Source organism: Ruditapes philippinarum, unplaced genomic scaffold (genome assembly GCF_026571515.1).
Source record: "Ruditapes philippinarum isolate M1 unplaced genomic scaffold, ASM2657151v2 ctg228_1_1_1_1, whole genome shotgun sequence".
Taxonomy (NCBI): Eukaryota; Metazoa; Mollusca; class Bivalvia; order Venerida; family Veneridae; genus Ruditapes; species Ruditapes philippinarum.
The window spans coordinates 554,325-573,473 of record NW_026856125.1 but is presented as its reverse complement, the minus strand read 5'-3'; the positions used below and the strand labels follow the sequence as shown (position 1 = coordinate 573,473).

The 19,149-nt window shown below is 30.5% G+C and overlaps 2 protein-coding genes across 7 annotated transcripts in view; one reads left to right on the top strand and one right to left on the bottom strand.

Annotated features, from left to right (window-relative positions):
* Positions 1–3,254: 3,254 nt before the first annotated feature.
* Positions 3,255–6,353, bottom strand: LOC132745453 (uncharacterized). The gene is made up of 2 exons (XM_060734385.1): positions 6,239–6,353; positions 3,255–5,911 (listed from the first exon to the last, which is right to left on the bottom strand). Exon 2 carries the CDS (start codon positions 5,874–5,876, stop codon positions 5,049–5,051), a length of 828 nt encoding a protein of 275 aa, XP_060590368.1. The 5' UTR covers positions 5,877–5,911; positions 6,239–6,353; the 3' UTR covers positions 3,255–5,048.
* An 11,121-nt stretch (positions 6,354–17,474) lies between these two features.
* The window catches only part of LOC132745467 (fibropellin-1-like), a 51,731-nt gene continuing 50,056 nt past the window's right edge, over positions 17,475–19,149 (top strand). For 5 of the 6 annotated variants that reach the window (XM_060734414.1, XM_060734412.1, XM_060734415.1 and 2 more), the window contains exons 1-2: positions 17,476–17,617; positions 18,175–18,248. In XM_060734414.1, coding sequence (XP_060590397.1) covers positions 18,179–18,248 — 70 coding nt within the window. In that variant the 5' untranslated portion in view covers positions 17,476–17,617; positions 18,175–18,178. Of the gene's footprint in view, positions 17,618–18,174; positions 18,249–19,149 lie in introns of all 6 variants that reach the window. The other variant, XM_060734416.1, reaches the window with a different exon arrangement.

The following is a 19,149-nucleotide window of genomic DNA, read 5'->3' as shown; positions in this document are numbered from 1 at the left end:
TCGGTTGGCTTATACAATAAAAAGGTTATTAGGTAAAAGATTAACATTTGCATGTTTTGCCACGAACTGCCAATAAATTTTACATTTAATAATTAAAGATGCATCTTTTATTTCTGTTGTTTTATTACAAAACTTCATTGCTAACATAAACTTTACAAATTTAAAAAAAGTTTAAATTATCCACCGAACCTTTTCTGAGATGTATAAACGTCTAAATTCTTAAATAATCAAAAGGAGTTTCGGAATCACACTTTCTAGTTAGATTTCGCGGATATTTGACAAGTGTGAATTATGTTTCCTCCCATTTAACATTTTACACTTGATTCTCTTAATTTTCTAATGAAACGCTTAATAAATTCAATTATAGTTAAATCTAATGAGTATGCAATGGCATTTTATAAGTTTCTCCACTAATAACGCTTTCGATCCCTTAAACTCATGTGAATGAAAATACCGACAGATAACAAATAAAAACATCTTTTTTTGGTGCATTCAATAGACTATTTACACTGTTTGTTAATGATATATGATTATTGATGTGTTCAAGTGATATGAATTTAACAATTTACTTACATTTGGATATCAGTAAAGTCAATATTAGTGTGTGTATTAATACGTCAATGTAAGTTATCCTATCCTAACATGACAGTTTTATTTAGAAAGGTAACTTGTACTGCTTCTTAGATCAAACCATTGCTTGCTATGTCAATTGAAGCATAAGTATTTTATAATGCTTACTTAATTCCACTTCCATCTAAAATAGCATTCATTACATCAAATCAATATACATGAGGATAAAAATAAAAATTTAACGAAAATGCTGAGTACGGTTCAGATTATGTTTTGTTCATGGTGGCGTCATCGATCTTTGCTACAAAATTTTATTAAAACATGCATCTCATTTTTGATAAACAGGGGCGTGCGTGGCAGACAGGTTAACTTTTGTAAAACAGAATGTAAACAAATAACAAGCACATGTATAAGAAAAATACTGAATATAAGGAAAGGAGTTATTCCTTGAAGATTAACTAATCTTATAGTTTATTTTCAAAGTCTAAAATAGTCCAAAAAATGTTTATACAAACGAAGCATTTGCACATATAGTAAATTTCGTTTTTTTAGAAATCAATTCTATAATTATACCATGTATGTACATACATACTGAAAACCGAAATAAACTACGCAATTAAAAGTAGTTTTACTTCGGTCAATTATCTTGTTAAGGATACTTCTTGTTTCGATATGTCATTATTTAATCCCGCTCTTCAATATTTAAAACTTCCAATTTAAAGTAGTTATTATTAACATTTTGTATTAATTTGATTTGAAAGGCAGACACATTTCGGATAGAAGACATGATATCAAATAAAATAGCTTTTATACAGGTTAATATTTGATTTTCTATTACTTTATGGTATGCGGAAATTTTTGTTTTTGCTTTTCGGAGAATCAATGTTTAACATCAATCTAACATGGACATGAATATTGGGTGCAACTTTCCTGATTTTATTAACAGAATAGTTTGCAAAGCCAGACATTATAAACCCTTCATATTATACTTAGCTTTATCTTTTAAATGGAGACATGTATCATATCATGTTAACATACAAATACTTTTCTATGTAAGGCAACATTCCAATGCATTTATTTTATCTTAAAGAAAACAGTTTACCCTCACCATCGCCTCAAAGCGAGGATATTTGTATTTAATAAGGTAATGTGACTATTCAACATCACCAATACAAAAAATGGGAAAATATATTATGCTGATCTCGGAACACGTAACTTAAGCGGTAATTTCCCTATAGGTAGGTAGTATGTTCTATAAACATATTTTGTATGTTAAACGCAATACAATTATTTGAGTTGAGTTTAGTTGATTTTTAGAGAGCGAAAATTAAAAAAAACAATGCATCTAAGACATTTTCAAATGATAACTTCCATGGGAATTTGTACGGTTTTGTACAAAACAGAATGTTGATTCTACATAGTAAAATTAATTCATTTAGGTTACCCTTTTTAGAAATATTTCAAAAGGATAATTCAGTCACAGAATATAGAGAGGAAATGTTTTAGTAAACGAAACTGATGTTCATGTTTGTTTTATTTTATTGCGAGTATGTATAAAACGGTAACAATAAAAAAGGTCTTATTATAGTGTCACCCCTACTGAAAGGGCCAGCCATTTCTGACTTATGAGACACCTTTTGCTTGCATACCATGTACCTCCCAATTCCTACCTCTATGCCAGGCGCCAGGCGGATAGAAATCGGTAACCATTCACTTTAACTACCTCGCGGCTCACAAAAAGGCTATTTCAGAACGAGTCCCACGAGAAACATTTATCCTTCAATTAACGCTCTTCGCGGGGCTCGAACCTTCGACCTCCCGATACGAAGGCGGACGCCTTAACAACTAGGCCAACGGTTTAATAGTTGGAGCCTTGTGTAAAGGTCTGCAAAGAGCTTATTAACTTAATCGCAGATCTAACGCCTTGACAATTAAATCGATCAGACCACTTATAGATAGAAAACAACAAACAGTCAGATTATTTCTGAGATATTACGACACACATTTATTAAACAATTGAGAATGGTTGATTTAAGATGTGAAGCAAAAACATCAAGATGAAATTGAGAACCTTTTGTTTATAAAGATGATGTGTGCAATTTCATTCAGTATCAGCATTCCAGGTTGTTCAAGTTTCTAGTGTATCAGATTAAGCTGTAACTGGACCATTATTTACGATAAATGTATCAAAAAAGGTGACATGAAGTACTTTCAGACCGTTAAAATGAATAAAGTTGCATGACATTGGCCTTATTTATTCGGTCTGAGTCATCATTTCTTCTTCGAATAACCTACAGGTCAGTGTTATTGTCTGTGAAATAATGTTTGCAAACACCATTCGTGGTTGTTGGTAAAGAGGTAGGTCTGTTTCAAAGGGATCAAGAATACTCGTATGTGTGATACAGAGACATGAAGCAGATTGCTGTTAAATTTTATTGTTTTTTTTTCCTTTTAGTTTGGTTGATAACACATCATAAAAGCAGAATACAATGATAACATAAATTTCAAGTATGCGTAAAAATATGTTCATGTTTCAATATAACACAACTTTTTTCGTGATAAAATACATCTTGTTTATGTAAAATTACATATGATTTGGATTTTGGCACTTCAATTTTCACACCCGTTTCATTAAACAGTTTAAACTAATTATCAATATTAGGTGTTGAATGAAACAAAATGTAAACGAAATATAATTGATCTTATCTTTTCGATTAATCTGATCAAGGTTTGTTAATTACAGATCTTCATTTAATGTTAAACGTATTATTCATTTTAATACCATCTTTTAGTCACGAAGGATATGCAGAAAAGTACCTGTTATGAAATCTATCAATATCTACGCCAATTTCTCAAAGTTCTAAAAAGAATCATTGAAGATAATTTAGAACAACATGTCTTCAAGAAATGATCTTTTAGTGAGACACGGCTTAAAACAGAAGTCTTACATTATATTACTTTAATTTTATTCAAACCTTTATAGATTTAGATGAAGTGATAACTTAAAAAACAAGTAAGAAACGTCATGCATCTGCAATTGTTGTATGGTTCGATAACAATTGAAAGTGGTTTAGTCGGTGTAATGGGAGGATATTATGGTAAATTGCACTAGTACCATCAATATACAGGCTCAAATAAACCGAGCCTGTAAATTTTGAATATTGACATTCGGCGTGTCTTAAGGAATTTAGTTTTCTAAACTTAAGAAACTTGTCATTTTTCTCTTTAATATTTGATAAAAATTTCGAATAGTGTTAAAAACAGAAACTTTCACCCCTCTTCATAGGTGTTGGTGATATTTATGAAAGTTTCTAAAAACGTTCCGAAGAAAATTTAACTATCATTTAATCCTATCCTTATAATATCATTGGCAGAAGTGTATATCTAGTAGATCAATTTGTCGGTTGCGAAAATGTTTATTTAAAAACATTCGTCCAACACGCAAAGATATTCTTCAACATCAAATTATTCAAAATGCAGCAAATCATATAAAAATCTGCAATAATATTTTTTGACCTTTACATCAAATTATTCAAAATTCAATTAACCTTAACAAATTGTTTTTGTGATACAAAATTGCATTATAATTTGAAATGTTGTAGAGTATGTTAATATCCTATTTTTCGAAAAACAAAACAGTTAAAACGTGCTTTACATTTATAAAATACAATCAGACGTCAAATTTGACAGATACAATTCAAACAAATATGTTAGTACAACAGTATTCATAAGTTTAAATTAACGCAAAGAAAAATTGACATAATATTACATGATAAAAGTAATTAATAATTAGGTTCTTCTTTCAGAAAAAAATGGATTTATTTGGTCCTTTTAAAAAGGAAATATAAAACAGTTGTTACCATATAAATGTTCATTATCAAAATAGTTTTTTAACACAAAGTTATTACATAGTTGATTATATTAACTTGAAAGTATAAAATCGTTACATTAATAATATGGACTTGACATATTCAAATTATATAAAATAATTATATATTCATTTTTTAAGTCTAATAATTATGTTAATGGCAATATAAATGTTTTCGTTTTGACTTCTAACCAATAATTCTTTACAATTTTGTATAAACATAATAAAACACTTTACTACTAAAAATATTAAGCAAAATTTTGTACGGCATACAAGGTAAGTGTTCCATGATTCGAAAATAAATCGGTGATACTAATTTCATGATTATACATTTTTATTTTATGTCTGTATTTTGTATTATTATATATTTTAACCGGTCGATTAAGTTTGTCATACATGTAAAGCCTTTCAATCATTTCAGTATTGATTAAAATATATAAATGGAACAAAACAAACAATACAATTATACATATTATTGTGTTACTTGTTAATACTTTAACTAAATATATCTGATTATAAGGTCAGTCAAATTATGAAAATTTTATTTCTTATGCACATGACTCTTTTACAAAGACATAATGAATAAGCCAATATGACAGAATGTATGGCTTCAAGGAATAATCTGGCATATAAACCAAGAGTATTTGTTGCAAGTGTGATCATTCATGCGCCAAGCTTTACCTCCCTTGTATGCCATATGGTAATAAAGGAGGCAAAGGTCATTAGGACCGTTTGTTGGCTCCTTATCTCCCCAGGCTGTGAAATTTTGATTCTCTGTCTCGTATCCGAATTTCCATGGACCACCTTGCTCTGACCTTAGACCGTCTATCCACCACCATCCCCCGCCATCCCCGTATTTTTCAGCAATGAATTTATCAATGTCATTCATTGCAATTTCTGAATTTATTTGGACGAGATGTCCCTTCTCCCGCCGACACACATTTTCGGCAGTTTGGCGATACACGTTATTTTTATGCATTTTAAGACAGAGCCCATGCTCGGTTTTAGTGAATCCAGCTGAACAATTTTTGTTTACACGTATCTTTCTATCACAAACTTCAAAGTCATAATCTATTTTGGGCAAATCTTCTCTATCACAAAGGACAGTTCGAAATCCACACTCCCTGCTACGGTTTCGGCTCCCAAACCCTAAAATAGCCACATCACATTTTGACCATACACCCCAATCAGTGCAATTATGTAACCGACAAAGTTCATGAATCACTTCAGCTCTGATCGTGCTATTCATGTCAGATTGCAAGTTAAGTATTGTTTTTCCAATCATTTGTAGTTCAGTCGACTTGATTTTATTGCCCATTTCAACAAGAGACTGTCCATTTAATGTATTATTTCCATCCGGTATTGCTGTTGACCAAATTCCCAGAATTTGGATGCATAGTAGTAAATACCAAAGCGATGTCACGGGCGACATTTCCATGATTAACGCGTTGTAGATTATAATTATCTTTTCTTCTGAAAAATGAATAATTTTTTTAAGTGCGTCAAAGACATCAAAAAAGTTGCCGACACTGTGTGATTAAAAGGTTGCTTTGAAATGTAAAATTTTGTCATCTCCCTTTCAAACGTTTTAGTTGCTTTGAAATGAAAACTATGGCACTGTCTATTTTTTATTAATTTATACCAAAACATCTAACAAAAATTCAAAATAAGTATCAAGTAGTATTTTATCTTCTATTAATTTTTTTTACAATATTTATGTTGTACTGGAATTAAAAAATGTTTCAACATCTTAAACTGTATATTAAACGTTATATTTTGTAAGTTAATTTATGCACTTACGTCTTGTTATAGATGCGTCTTTTCCGAATGTTTGTCAAATGCTCCAGACCAAGCACAGCGTGTTTAAACAGATCAAATTCGATGCCGTCCTTTTTATAACGCATACATCCTTGACATTTACTACTATAACATCCTGTTACCAAAGGTTTGCTTTCATGGTTTATAAATGTATACATTTTTAAATACATATTTTACTGATATTTTTTCACGTTTACCACATATTTCTTTTCTATTGTTTAACTTTAAGATAACAATAACAATAAGTAAAGGACAAATGAACAAAAGTTTTTGAATGGAATAAATCAAAGATTACCAAGTGAACAAATTTTGTTATTTTGTTTAATGCTGCAAAGAATATAAAGATGATATGATTTGATATTATACTTACAAAATAAAATTAGTAGATAATGCATGGTTGTTGTCGGGATGGAGATGGTTTATCCGGTGAGCGAGAAAGTGTATCTTGGCGATCTCTAGCGAGCCAATATTCACTTTTGCAGGGAACCGAATAAACCTCCTCCATCCCGACATAAGCCATGTTTTTTATTTATCTTACTTTATCTTCTTTGATTATGTTTTAAGATTATTAAAATGGTTTCATTCTTACTTTTCCCCGATAAAACAGCGTCTATATGTAGTATTTGTGTTGTGCTAGCCATGTTAGGTCACCGTATGACGGAATGACTGGAGATAGATAAGTTTATCCGGCAAGGCGTTATCCAGATGATAATATAAACAGTAGCATGATAAAATAGAACAAATGAAATCTCTAAAAAGAAACGGCAAAATGGCTAAGTTCCAGTCTCGGCTTAACTAAGCTTGGTGCTCGAATCATAGTTGTAGTTTTAAGCTACTGTTCACACCCCTCGCACAGGTCTTAGCACTTTTCAGCAGCATTTATATATGACTATGGTGGTTGATGGAATTAAGAAGCATCCGCAAATGTGTTTATACGATGTTGCTCATGAAACTTGATAAGTGATGTTTTTTGTCATTCAAAGTAAAATTGTAAGGTCCTTTTATTGAAGATTTGTCTGAACGAGAAAATAGTTGTTGCAACAAAATAATAGATATTTGAAAGGAGAGAATGGTTCACAAAGCATGTATATCAGAAGAGACGTGAAAAGACAAATTCAAAACGAGGAAACATACCGTTAACTTATTACAATCATTGATAATGGAGCCGCCATCCAATGATAAAATAAGATCTAAAAGAAGAAACTAAACTTAAGATAAACACGTGTTGAAGATCTTAAATGATTCATGAATGGGAGATTATCACCATATTGGACAAAACATTTGGTGTTTTGAGTAAAATCCTAATCGACGAAAATTATCTGAAGTAAGAAGTAAGAAAAACATAATTTTTCCTGCCCATTTAACACCAATGTGACATGGAATTAGTTTGTACGTTCCTTAATTTCCCTCCAAGTATGACTGATATGAAAATGTTCAAGTTTAAATGATGCACAGTGTACGGAATAGAGTAATTCAGTGTACTTGGTATGATCGTTATGTAAATATAATGTAATAAGTGTACTAAAACATACTCAACAAATAAATTGATCATTATATGAGACAGTTTCTGATATATTAATGCTATTATTGTTGAATTGTCATATTACAGTCTCAGATATGACCTAATAAAGTGACATGATAAAATCGTGTTTTCGAAAAAAGCGTTTTCAACGTCAGATATTTTACATTAAATATATAGCGCATATTTGTTTGTTTATGTGTAAGAGTCCAGTCCAGACCTATTTGTGATATAAATACACGAAGTCTGGAGAAAGAAAATAAGTCCAAAAATCAACGTTAAATTGCGATGATATTATATATTTGATACAAAAACAATCATTATGAATGATCACTTAATTAAACAATTGAAACAAACAATTCTAGAAGAACAAACATTTACGCCATGCCGACCTTAGTTCCTTTATCGCGGAAGTTTACATTAGACTGTCCCTTGAAATGTAAGCGACAGCCATACTTCACGGATAAAAAATAAAATGTGCTTTGATTGAGACGGATTTCATTTGGATTTGTAAATACAACAAACATTCATATGAAAAAAATATTTGAGGATTTTTATAGACAATAAGTAATTGTTGACAGATGAGTAAACATTCTAGGAGCCCCTAGGAATTTGGAACACATTAAATATTTCAAAAGGCTGTCTTTGGTTTGTTCTAAATAGCCACGACAATGTCGATTTGTAAGCTAAATATAATCGAGGTAAAAGAAGGGGAAATTTTTAAAAAGTAGTTTCTTCATTGAAAAGTGTGAAATTATATTTAAAAATTTGATGATTTCCACTGTGAAATTATCAAACATCATTTTCACGGATAAATCAGTATTCACCTCAAAATCATTAATAAAAGGTTATGATACATTGTTGATTCATATACCTATTTATTTTTGGAAATTACACATGATGCAAACGCTGGAAGTTCATTGGTATAAATGGTACTGGTACAAATAATCATCAAATCATTTATCATTAAACAGTTGATATAGTCAACACGAAAGTAAAAATCATAATTTTATTCGTTTCTTCCCTCACAATAATTTCTTGTTGTTTTTCTCATACTTAATTAACTTTTCAATATAAGGCACGTTTTTACTTTAAATGTAAGGCTTGTATGAAATTCACCACGACATTATGAACATAAAACATGGCCATTATGCAAAACGTACAGCTTTTATTAGAATCCTTGGCTATTATGAGATTGCAGAATTTTGTTTGGCTCTCCAGCTCGGGCATTATGAATCTGCTTTTTTCATATTGAAAAAAGTGACCATTTTTAATTGCTGCAAGGCAGGTTTCCAAGACATTTTTAAAACAAGAATTTCATTTGCAATACCTCACAACAACGAAATTTCACATTTGTTATTTTTTTTTGTTCACCGAGCACTTTGCTTTTTTAGATTATGTGAAGTTAATTAATAAAATTGTCAATAATCAAGTATTTTCATAATGGCCTTGTTAGTGGGCTTTAGACGGTCATACATAAATTAGCCTTTGAATTTTGGCCTCAGGCTAATATGACAATCGTAAACTCAATAACAAGGCCCTGATGAAAACTCTAAATTAATAATATTATATAACCACTTACATACCCCACAATTTTTCACATTAATACACAGAAACTACTTTTGAATAAACAATTCACAGTCACTCTAGTTTGCAAGACTACCAAGGGAAGCAGCAAAAAATGATGTTGTTAATGTGTGTTCTCTTTTTACAGGTTAATACAAAATACATATATATGTGTTCTTCAGTTGTGTGGAATATTTAGGGGTTTTTTGCAATTAGTACAGTTATCATGTTTTAGTTCTCTATATGAACGTCATAACGCTATTTTGTTTACAATTTGCTACTTTATAACAAACAATTTTAATTTAACTCTACTGTCTTCAGTTAACAAGCATCCATCATCTGTAGTAATTACTTAAACTCAGTTTCGCATATTCTTAAAAAAATCAAAATGTATTCGTCCCTGTGGCATAATCGGCCTTTAAGTGTTAAGTGTAAAAAACTATTATATGTTTGACAAGTATAAACTTGTATTTATGCCTGTATAAACTATAATCATATTCACAGCCTTACACAATATTTACTGCGTACTGCTTGTCTGATAAATATAAATGATTAAAATTATGACGATTATAACGATGATAACAATGATGATCTTACTGACGACGAATATGAAGATGATGATTGCATCTTGTGTTTGGATTTATCAATAAGCATCATTTTATTGTAATTTAAAGTACTAGTATTAATCGAGATGTGTTTGAAAGAGTGATTTTTCTTCTGAGGAAAAAGGTCTTCAAATCAGTTGAATATAAGTTATTTTAAAGACCTTTTTAAATAATGTATCGGATGATCAGAGGACCGTTTGTATGTAAGCGATTGTGTTTTTCTCGAAACGGAGAAGGGGGGATCAAAAACATTGGTAACGATTATGAGTCTTTTATTTATTAATGCATACAGAATTTTTTGTTACATCACGTGACTTAATATAACCAATATCTTAGGAAAGAAATATGTGTACCTGCGCGAGAATATATTGGCGAAACTGACTAAAATAGAGTTTAGAAGAGGATCAGAGGTTATGAAGCCTTTATAGACAAGCCATCAAAAGACACATTAAAAAGCAAGCAATATATTTCAAGTTTTTTTACAATATTCAAAGAGGGAAACTGAAACCACAAAACAAGAATAAATGTGAACTATAGATACAATAGACACAGCAATTATATTGTTTCTTCAAAAATTATCAAATATTAAGGCATTGGATGGTTGTACATTATTTACACAAATATAAAGACATATTTATTTATTTTGAATATGAATTTAAACGAAGTTAAATACATCACCAAGGACAACATTTATACACCAAAATTCGTTTGAGTTACTGTTTAAAGGATAATAAATTAAATTAAATTAATTACTTTGCTCAACCAGCCAGCAGATAGAGATTTTCTAAATTATAACTTAATATCATTGTCAGAGTGGCAAAGCTAGAAGATAGTAGATATTTGAGAAATAAGGCACTTTCTGGTTTATACAAGTTGAATGCATTTTTTATTTAAATAATTGTTGAATTAACTGTGATCTTATATACAGTGAAATTGTTTTTACCGGTATATAATCAGACTGTTTTATTATGAGATGAATTAAATTAAAATCACCGCTGATAATTAAAAAAATACTTAATCACTTAGCATTTGCAATACGCTACAGTGCAATTGTCATATGGAACTGTTTGTATAACTGTTTCAATTTGCTTTAATGTGTAAATGGCCGTATTGAAATGGATATAATTATTTCATTTAGTCATATGGTGACAGTAATATTCCGTCTTAACATGTAGTGTTGTTAAGAGTAATAATAAATTAAATAATTTGCCTCATAATTGATAGTGTATTTTTCACAAAGCTTTTTTTATATATGTTTGATGTCCTATAAAAAGTTGCCAAAATGTTACCAAGCCATCTGTTCCCTGGGTCATCTTTTGATTCTGCTGCTATTTTTGCATCTAGACTAGAAATACTGATTCTTTATGGAAGTCAAAATGCCACTATGCGTAATTGTTTTACATTTTTTACAAATAATTTCCCATTCATCGCAACTTCCTCTAGTTGATTAGCATGTAATATGCTCTGAAAGCATGATTTAAATGTTATGAAACTTTATGTTAACAAAATATTGTTTTCGTTTCTAAAGTTGTATGTGCCTTGAGCTAAATTACGTTGAAAATAGTTAGTATACAAAAAAATCTTTGAACTCTTTTTAATGTTATAACGCATTTATTCAATGATTATTTTAAACTTATTCATGCTTTTGTATATTATGTCTGTCTGTGAAGGTTTTACTTGTTTTTTTTTTCTTTCTTCTTCATATTGTGTGTTGGGGTATTTCTTTCTTTTGTTCTTTCTCCTTTTTTATTTGAGTCATGTAAACATAATGTCATTTGACTTTTTTTTGTTACGCTTGGGTGAGTTTTCAAAAAAATGGCTGAAAAAAGATTGATACGAAAGCGGAAAAAATTGCTTTTAAATTTTGAAAAACTAAAAAAAATAGCTGTTTGATTTTTTTAAAAATGTTAGAAGGTGCTAGGGGAATTAATGACACTGATTATACAAAACCAATAAAATTGAATTTGACATCGCATTTAAAGTTTAATCAAAAACTAAAAAAACTGTGAATGACCTTTTAGTAATATAATCACACTTATATGTAGTTGTTATTTCGTGACGATTTTAGCTTTTTTGTAAGACATAAATGAAAAATAAAAAATGACAGTCCAAAAAAAATCATTTTTTTCCTGTAATAAATTTTTTTCTTTTTTGGTTTAAACCTAAAATTTTAAGTTTCTAAAAAATTTTGCCATTTTTTGTTTTTGTTTAAAAAAAAAAACCATTACAAGCCGAATTGAAAAAAAAACCATGTAAATATTTTGGGGTCATATAAAAAACGCAATTTGTGGTATTCATTGTTCAACATGACACTGACATTTTGCGTTACCTTTTTTCTTTCAATGTTAGCAGCAGTTAAAAGCAACATTGTATTTCTCTACAATCTTACATATACACAGAAGCAGAAATAAACAAAATAAATGCGGAAAGATTGTTTAGTGTCGTTCTTGTTTTATTGATTAATATTTCAAATTTATAATGCTTGCAATTTTCACTTGACAACAAAATAAAATTAAGGTACTTATAGGCACAGCTACTAGTACTAATTAGCACTAGTAAATACAGCTTGATGAGTAGAAGTGTACATGTCTCTTTGAGTACGTTTAAAGACCCTGTAACACACTAATTTGATGGTTTTATATTATAATATATTATGCTCAAATTAAGATAAATCTTTTATAATATATAGGTGTACCAGCTTGTTTATGAGATGAAATGAATTGTTTTGATTGGTCACTTATGCATTGCCCGGTCTCCTGTAATTATTTTTAATGCACATTTAAATGGTATAAAGTTATATTGACTATAAAATTAATTAGCAGTAGAATTAATTTGTTTTCATTATCCTATGATCGATTCCCAAAAGAGTCATAACATAAAATGACATTGTTATTTAACACAAATGCATATTGTACGAGAACAGAATAAAATATTCAAAAACAGAATATATGGCTGCTATTTAAAGTATTGTTTTGACTGTTTAGCATTGATCCCGTCCATACATCATTCGTTTTTAAGGAAATATACTAGCATATTTCTTTCATACAGGAAGTTTTTATTTTAATAATAATAATAATCATTATAGTTTTTGCAGCAAATATAGAGCTTTATACGCTTTAACAGCATTAGATTTATTCAATATCGCTTTCCTTTAAACAGAGATTTTTATTCTGACATTTAAATGTATTCCTATTCTAGGACAATTTATAAGTATTTTGTTGTTTTGGATATTCAATAAAGAATTGTATATCATTAAATCTAAAACATATAAATGTATTTACCTACATGAAAAAGATAAATGAAATCAATAAACATCGCTTATTCTAAAAATTATATTTTACTCTTGTAAGATATACATGTATAACCTTACAAAATTTGTCTGAATTTGTTTGTTTTGATAAATAAGTAAAGAATATGTACATGTAGTCAACTGCAAACTCTTAAAAAGTACTTTAATAACCATACCAACGTTTCGGCTGAACAGCCTACTTCAAGGTACATATTAAGTAAGCAATAAAAAATAAACAGGAAATTATTTTATTGTTTGGATTACTAACTTAGACAAATATAATTGATAAAAAGATAAAAAAATAATTTTGTAACTTTTGTTTGACTATATTTTACGTCTTAAGAACAAATTGGGGTAATGGATACTGTTGAAAGTCAGTTGTTCTAATGTGTTTTCTTTTTCTCGTAAAGGAAGTTAAAGCACACACTATTTATCAGCTTATTTGTTAAAGCTTCAAGACTAAAAGGTGAAAAATGTATGACTTTGTTTAAAACCTATAGATATGAACAAAATGTTAGGCGAATACTTTAATAAAAAATGTTTACAATGATTGATTTATTAAGTTATTCTAAAATGATTTTATTGTCATTAAACGAATTTTACACCAATGCAAGAAAAAGATCAGATTGTAAAAACATAAACACTTTCATTTCAACAAAAATGATAAGCCAATTTTATAAATGGAAAGCAAGAATCAATTTCGAACCACAAAGACGCTCACCAAACGTTGTTTAAAAAACATACTGATACTATATACTGTTACAGTAACGTAATTGTTGTCTTTTGTGCAATAATTGTTGAGTAATTCTAAATCAGTAGAGTGAGTTAACAACATTTTCCCTCATGAGCATATTGTGAAAAATGGCCGTTTTCATTGAAAAGCCTCTTGCTACAAGTTCAAACTGCAATGAAACTATGAAAATGCTTCAATACTAATCAAACTTGGTACAAATGTTGACTGGACCATTGCCTTTGTTACGACATATGCTCATTCTTAAATTTCCTAAACGGAAGGGGGCACATTCCCCTTCTGGCAACCCCCTGATGTATCTTGGATGGATGGCTGCGCCGAAAAAGTGCTCACTTTTTTTAGCAACATTTTTTAAACGAAAACATGTGTTTGGGGCCTAAATAGGACATTTCTTCACTATTTGAGGATTTAAGAAGGGGGAGGGTCGAAAGTGCGTTGTTTCGCGTATATATGAATTAAAGGGTTAACAAAAATGATGAAAACTTTAGAATTACCCGAAATTTAGTTTTTCCATGTAAACATTCCTTGTGTTCTTTCACCTAATTTTGATGAAAAATTGTTGTTTTGTAACATTTCTATTTGTTTTTTTAGTCAACCCTTTCGCTCATGAGCATATTGTGAAAAATGGCCGTCGTCATTGAAAAGCCTTTTGTTACAAGTTCAAACAGCTATGAAACTATGAAAATGCTTCAATACTAATCAAACTTGGCACAAATGTTAACTGGACAATTGCCTTTGTAACGACATGCTCATTCTTAAATTTCCTGTTACCATGGTAACGAAGGGAGGTCTCAAAATTGCCTAAAATCACTAATTTGCCCCAATTATTTTCCATCAACATTTATTTCAAAGTGCTGCAACTTTTCAAGGCATTGAGATAGAGTCAAAGGCCTTTCAGCGTTGGTTACACGTTACCTTATAATCGACCTGGAGTCATTTTTAGCCTATCACAAATCCAAAATTTCTCCCAAACAGAAGGGGGCACATTACCCATCTGGCAACCCCCTGGTTTATATTTGCGGTGGGCGACGAAAAAGTGCTCACTTTTTTAAGCAACGTTTCTCAAAAGAAAAGTGTTTGGGCCCAAATAAGACAGTTTTTCACTATTTGAGTCCTAAAAGAGGTCGAAAGTGTGGTTTTTCGCGTATATATGAGGTAAAGGGTTAATGTTCAGAAAATATGATAAACAAGATGAGCAAGGCAGAGTTCAATAAACCCAACCCCCATACGACCCAGCAACAAGAACTAGCGGCAATGAGCCCAGGCGAACCCCAAACAAAAACAGGACAAGGGCACAAGACAGAGCACGGACATACCAATCACTAAAACGGTAAACTATTTGTAACTGATAAGGAATTCAAAGAAAATAAATAAATGATTGATTCATAGGCCCAGAAAGTCAAAGGGCACAGGGGAAGGGAACAGGAGACCGGGTGAAGGGGGATAAATTAAAAGAAAGAAAAACTAGGGGCATGGGGGAAGATACTTTTCGTAGACGAGAAAACAAAAAGGGACACAAGCAAAAGTGTCACAAAAACAGTATGAAACAATATAGACATACATCATACATCATAGTGTTTCACTGCTCAAGACCCGTTTCATTTAGTTAAGTTAACCTAGTACTTCCGAAAGCACGACTGCCCGACATGACGTAGCCAGCTATATTTATAAACTTTTCCAGCCAATCAGATTGCGTCATTACATCCGACTTCCGCAATGGATAGGCATAAACAAAAAGTCCGTGCGAAAATTTCATATTCCTTGTAAACATAAACCTCAATGAATAAAAAATGCAATACTTATCGGAGGTATTATTTAATAAAAAGACCAATTTTGAGTAAATAAAATATTTAGCTTTCGTATTCCCCGTATCAAAGCGCTAAGAAGTTCTGCCTTGTAAATGCGAAAGTTCGGCAGGTCAACCAAGTAATGTGTTCAAATATTCATAAAGCAATTTTGTTTCATCGTGAACTTGACTCAAAAGTTATGGAATAAGGTATTTATACTGTTTCATCAAATTCTCGCTCTTGTTTCTTCGTAATTACGTTGCAAAATCAAGTTGAACTTGTTTGACCTTCAATGGCGTACGTCGTACATGTTTTTACGGCGCTATTTTTCAAATAATCTCTGCTTCAAAAGATATTTTCTGTAGCCGGTTACGTATTCAGAGTAATCCATATAAAGTCCAGTTTGATAAATAACATTAGTTTTGGTGTTAAATAACACCTTTAGGTTAATTTTATGATTCATTTGCTCATTCAAGCTTCCGCTGATAGTGATAAATTTAAAGGAAAAATGCAAAACTTCTCGCTGGTATTCCAAAGTTGTTGCCAGTCAATAAATGACGTTTTACCAGATATTTAAACATGCCATTGAATGCCAATCTCTTTTCTTATGCATAAGTCTGACAGAACTAAAGGTAAATTATTTGTTAACAATTGTCACGTATTTTCACGACCTTGTAGAGTAAACACAACTCTTATGATGTTTAATAAATATAACAGTATATAAGTTTAATATATATATATAACAGTACATAAAAGATGTTCAAGTACAAGTCATTCCTTTACACTATTACGTATAAGTCACACTACTTTTCGGGACAAATATGAAATTATTTTAAAGAAATATATCCGGAATTAAATTGAAACTTGATATTTAGTACAATTTCATTTGTTTAAAAAAAGTTTAAACGATTTTTTTATGTCATTTTTGTCCAGTTCCGTTACGTGAAAAAAGCAAAACACATTTATTATATAATCACATTAAACTCATGTAATTTCATTTTTCATGTTTTTGTTTTCCTTTCGAGAAATTGCAAGTTCAAACATCAACTTTTATATACTTATAAGATATAAGATACTTTTAGACAATATAGAAAATGCCTTGATAGTTTTAATCTAAACAAACAACTGACATTGTAGCCGCATGTTTATTTTTGTTAAGAAATAATTGGTTAACTCTTATGTAAGCGTAATCTTACTTGTTAAACGCAAATTAAAGCAGTTAATTTTGCATAACGAACTTATATAATAATATATTACTTCATTATATTGAGACATGGGCTCTGCCTGAGACTAGAACCAAAAACTACCTGCACCTAAGGCGAAAATTTCTGCCTCTGCACAGTTAGGGAAATTGAATTCACCGTGTACAGAAAAATATCAATGATTCTAAGATCCTCTTCGATTTGATAATACTTTACATGTTAAAAATATTTGTGAGTTTTCTTTTCTTGTATATGTTTCAATCTAATTTTCGTATTTTGCTAACCGAATCGAAAATGCTTGTGAGACCAGGCTTTTGCGTTGGTTAAACTGTTTTTAGATTCAAATTAAATCATATAGTGGCGGACTGGCAAAACGTTTCTGTTTTCGACTGTCGCTAAGTCCGAATTTATCCGTTATCTTATCTACATTTCACAGATCCATATTAAGAAGTGAATGTTTATCTATCGGTGATAAGAGGAATATATAAGAGAACAATTTTTATTCTGTTAGTTCACCACTTTGATGCCAGTCAATATCTTAATCTAAATGCATATCTACATATTAGCTAATTTATAATAGCAGACAGATAAACTTTAGAGCTTGATAATTCTCAGGAAACTTGATTTACATGGAACGCAAAGGTAATTTTGTTTTATTGTCTAATTTTTTTCAAAATTATTGATGCTATAAAATTAAGAAAACATTAAATGATCTAACTGTATGGAAGGTATATTGTCATATTCGCATGTCAATCTTAAGTTTTTGGCAAATAATCAAATATTCCTTTAGATTATAAAGTGTAGGTAGCCAGTGTGCCCATTTATTGTGTTTCCAAGCTCAAAATACGTGTGAATACATTTGAGTTACTTATGTTTACATATGTTTCCGTGATACGCGTATCTAAACTAAAATAATGTATGTTTTCATAAGGAAAAGTTGTTCACAAATTGTTCTACGTTTGCATGTCCCCGCTTGAGAAAGAATAAAATACATTTAGAAAACACATGACACATTTTTGTAATCATATGAACTTTTTTGCTTCAATGGTTTGTAAGAAAATTGAATTAGTCATAGATATAAGCTACATGTTTGTATTTCTGGTTATGTGTCCGTTTAAGTTAATAAGAACATATGTTTTTTACTTCGTTAATCAGTGAGTGATTCTTTATTATTGTGTACTTTATTTTGTCTTTTTCAGGAAAATGGGACCTTTTGCATTAACCTTTGCTATTTCTTCTATTATTTCCTTAACAGCATCACAGCACACAGACGGTAAGTGCATTTTGTACGGATATGACAGCCGATCTTTGTCACATTGGAAGAATTTGTTGCCGTAAGCTGACAAAATGTTAATAAATACACCTGTAACTATATATAGCAAAAACATTTACTACGATTCCATCTGATTTATGAGTGTCACATGACCGATTATGAGTTGATTATGAAATGCTGATCAAGGCCGAAAACTAATAATCATAATCGGCCTGCTGAACATAAGTACGTGCACAAACTTAAACAATGACGTCACATTTAACGTCATTATAAAAGTGTGTTTAAGCACGAATCGCTTGATTTTATAAAAACTTTAGCGTAATTTGTATACAGTCTTAATGAAATTTTAAAGAAAACAAATACGACAATTTCATACAGAGGTAGGAATTTCAGCTATAGAAATATAGAAGTGATTTTAAAAAATAGTTCTATTAGATCTGTCAAATGTATTTCAAACATTAATATAAAGTTAAAAATTAAGTGTTTTTTAATGACCTTGTTATTGGGCTGACGACTGTCATATTAGCTTGAGGCCGTTCTTTTTGCTAATGGCCTTGTTTTATGTTCATAATGACGGGTTGATCGTCATATTTACCTTACATTTGTAGTGAAACCGTGCCTTGTATTGCAAAGTTAATTAATAATGCACGTCAAAGACGGCCGGACAGGAATAATCGGCCCTGAAATCAATAATGCCCTCGGGCTGATGCAGGCCGATTATCACCTTCCGGTACTACTCTGCCGTATATTAATCTTTTATTAACATAGGTGTCAAATATGCTGGTATTGAAAATCTTTAGAATTAATGTACAGAATATTAACTCATTCTTGACTCCAGTTAATTATATGGTAAACTATCTGGACTACCGTGTGTTGAACATAACGAGAGGTGATTCAAAAA

Bases quoted from the DNA above. Each gene is read 5' to 3' on its own strand.
- LOC132745453 (XM_060734385.1), bottom strand. From the start codon at position 5,876: ATGGAAATGTCGCCCGTGACATCGCTTTGGTATTTACTACTATGCATC.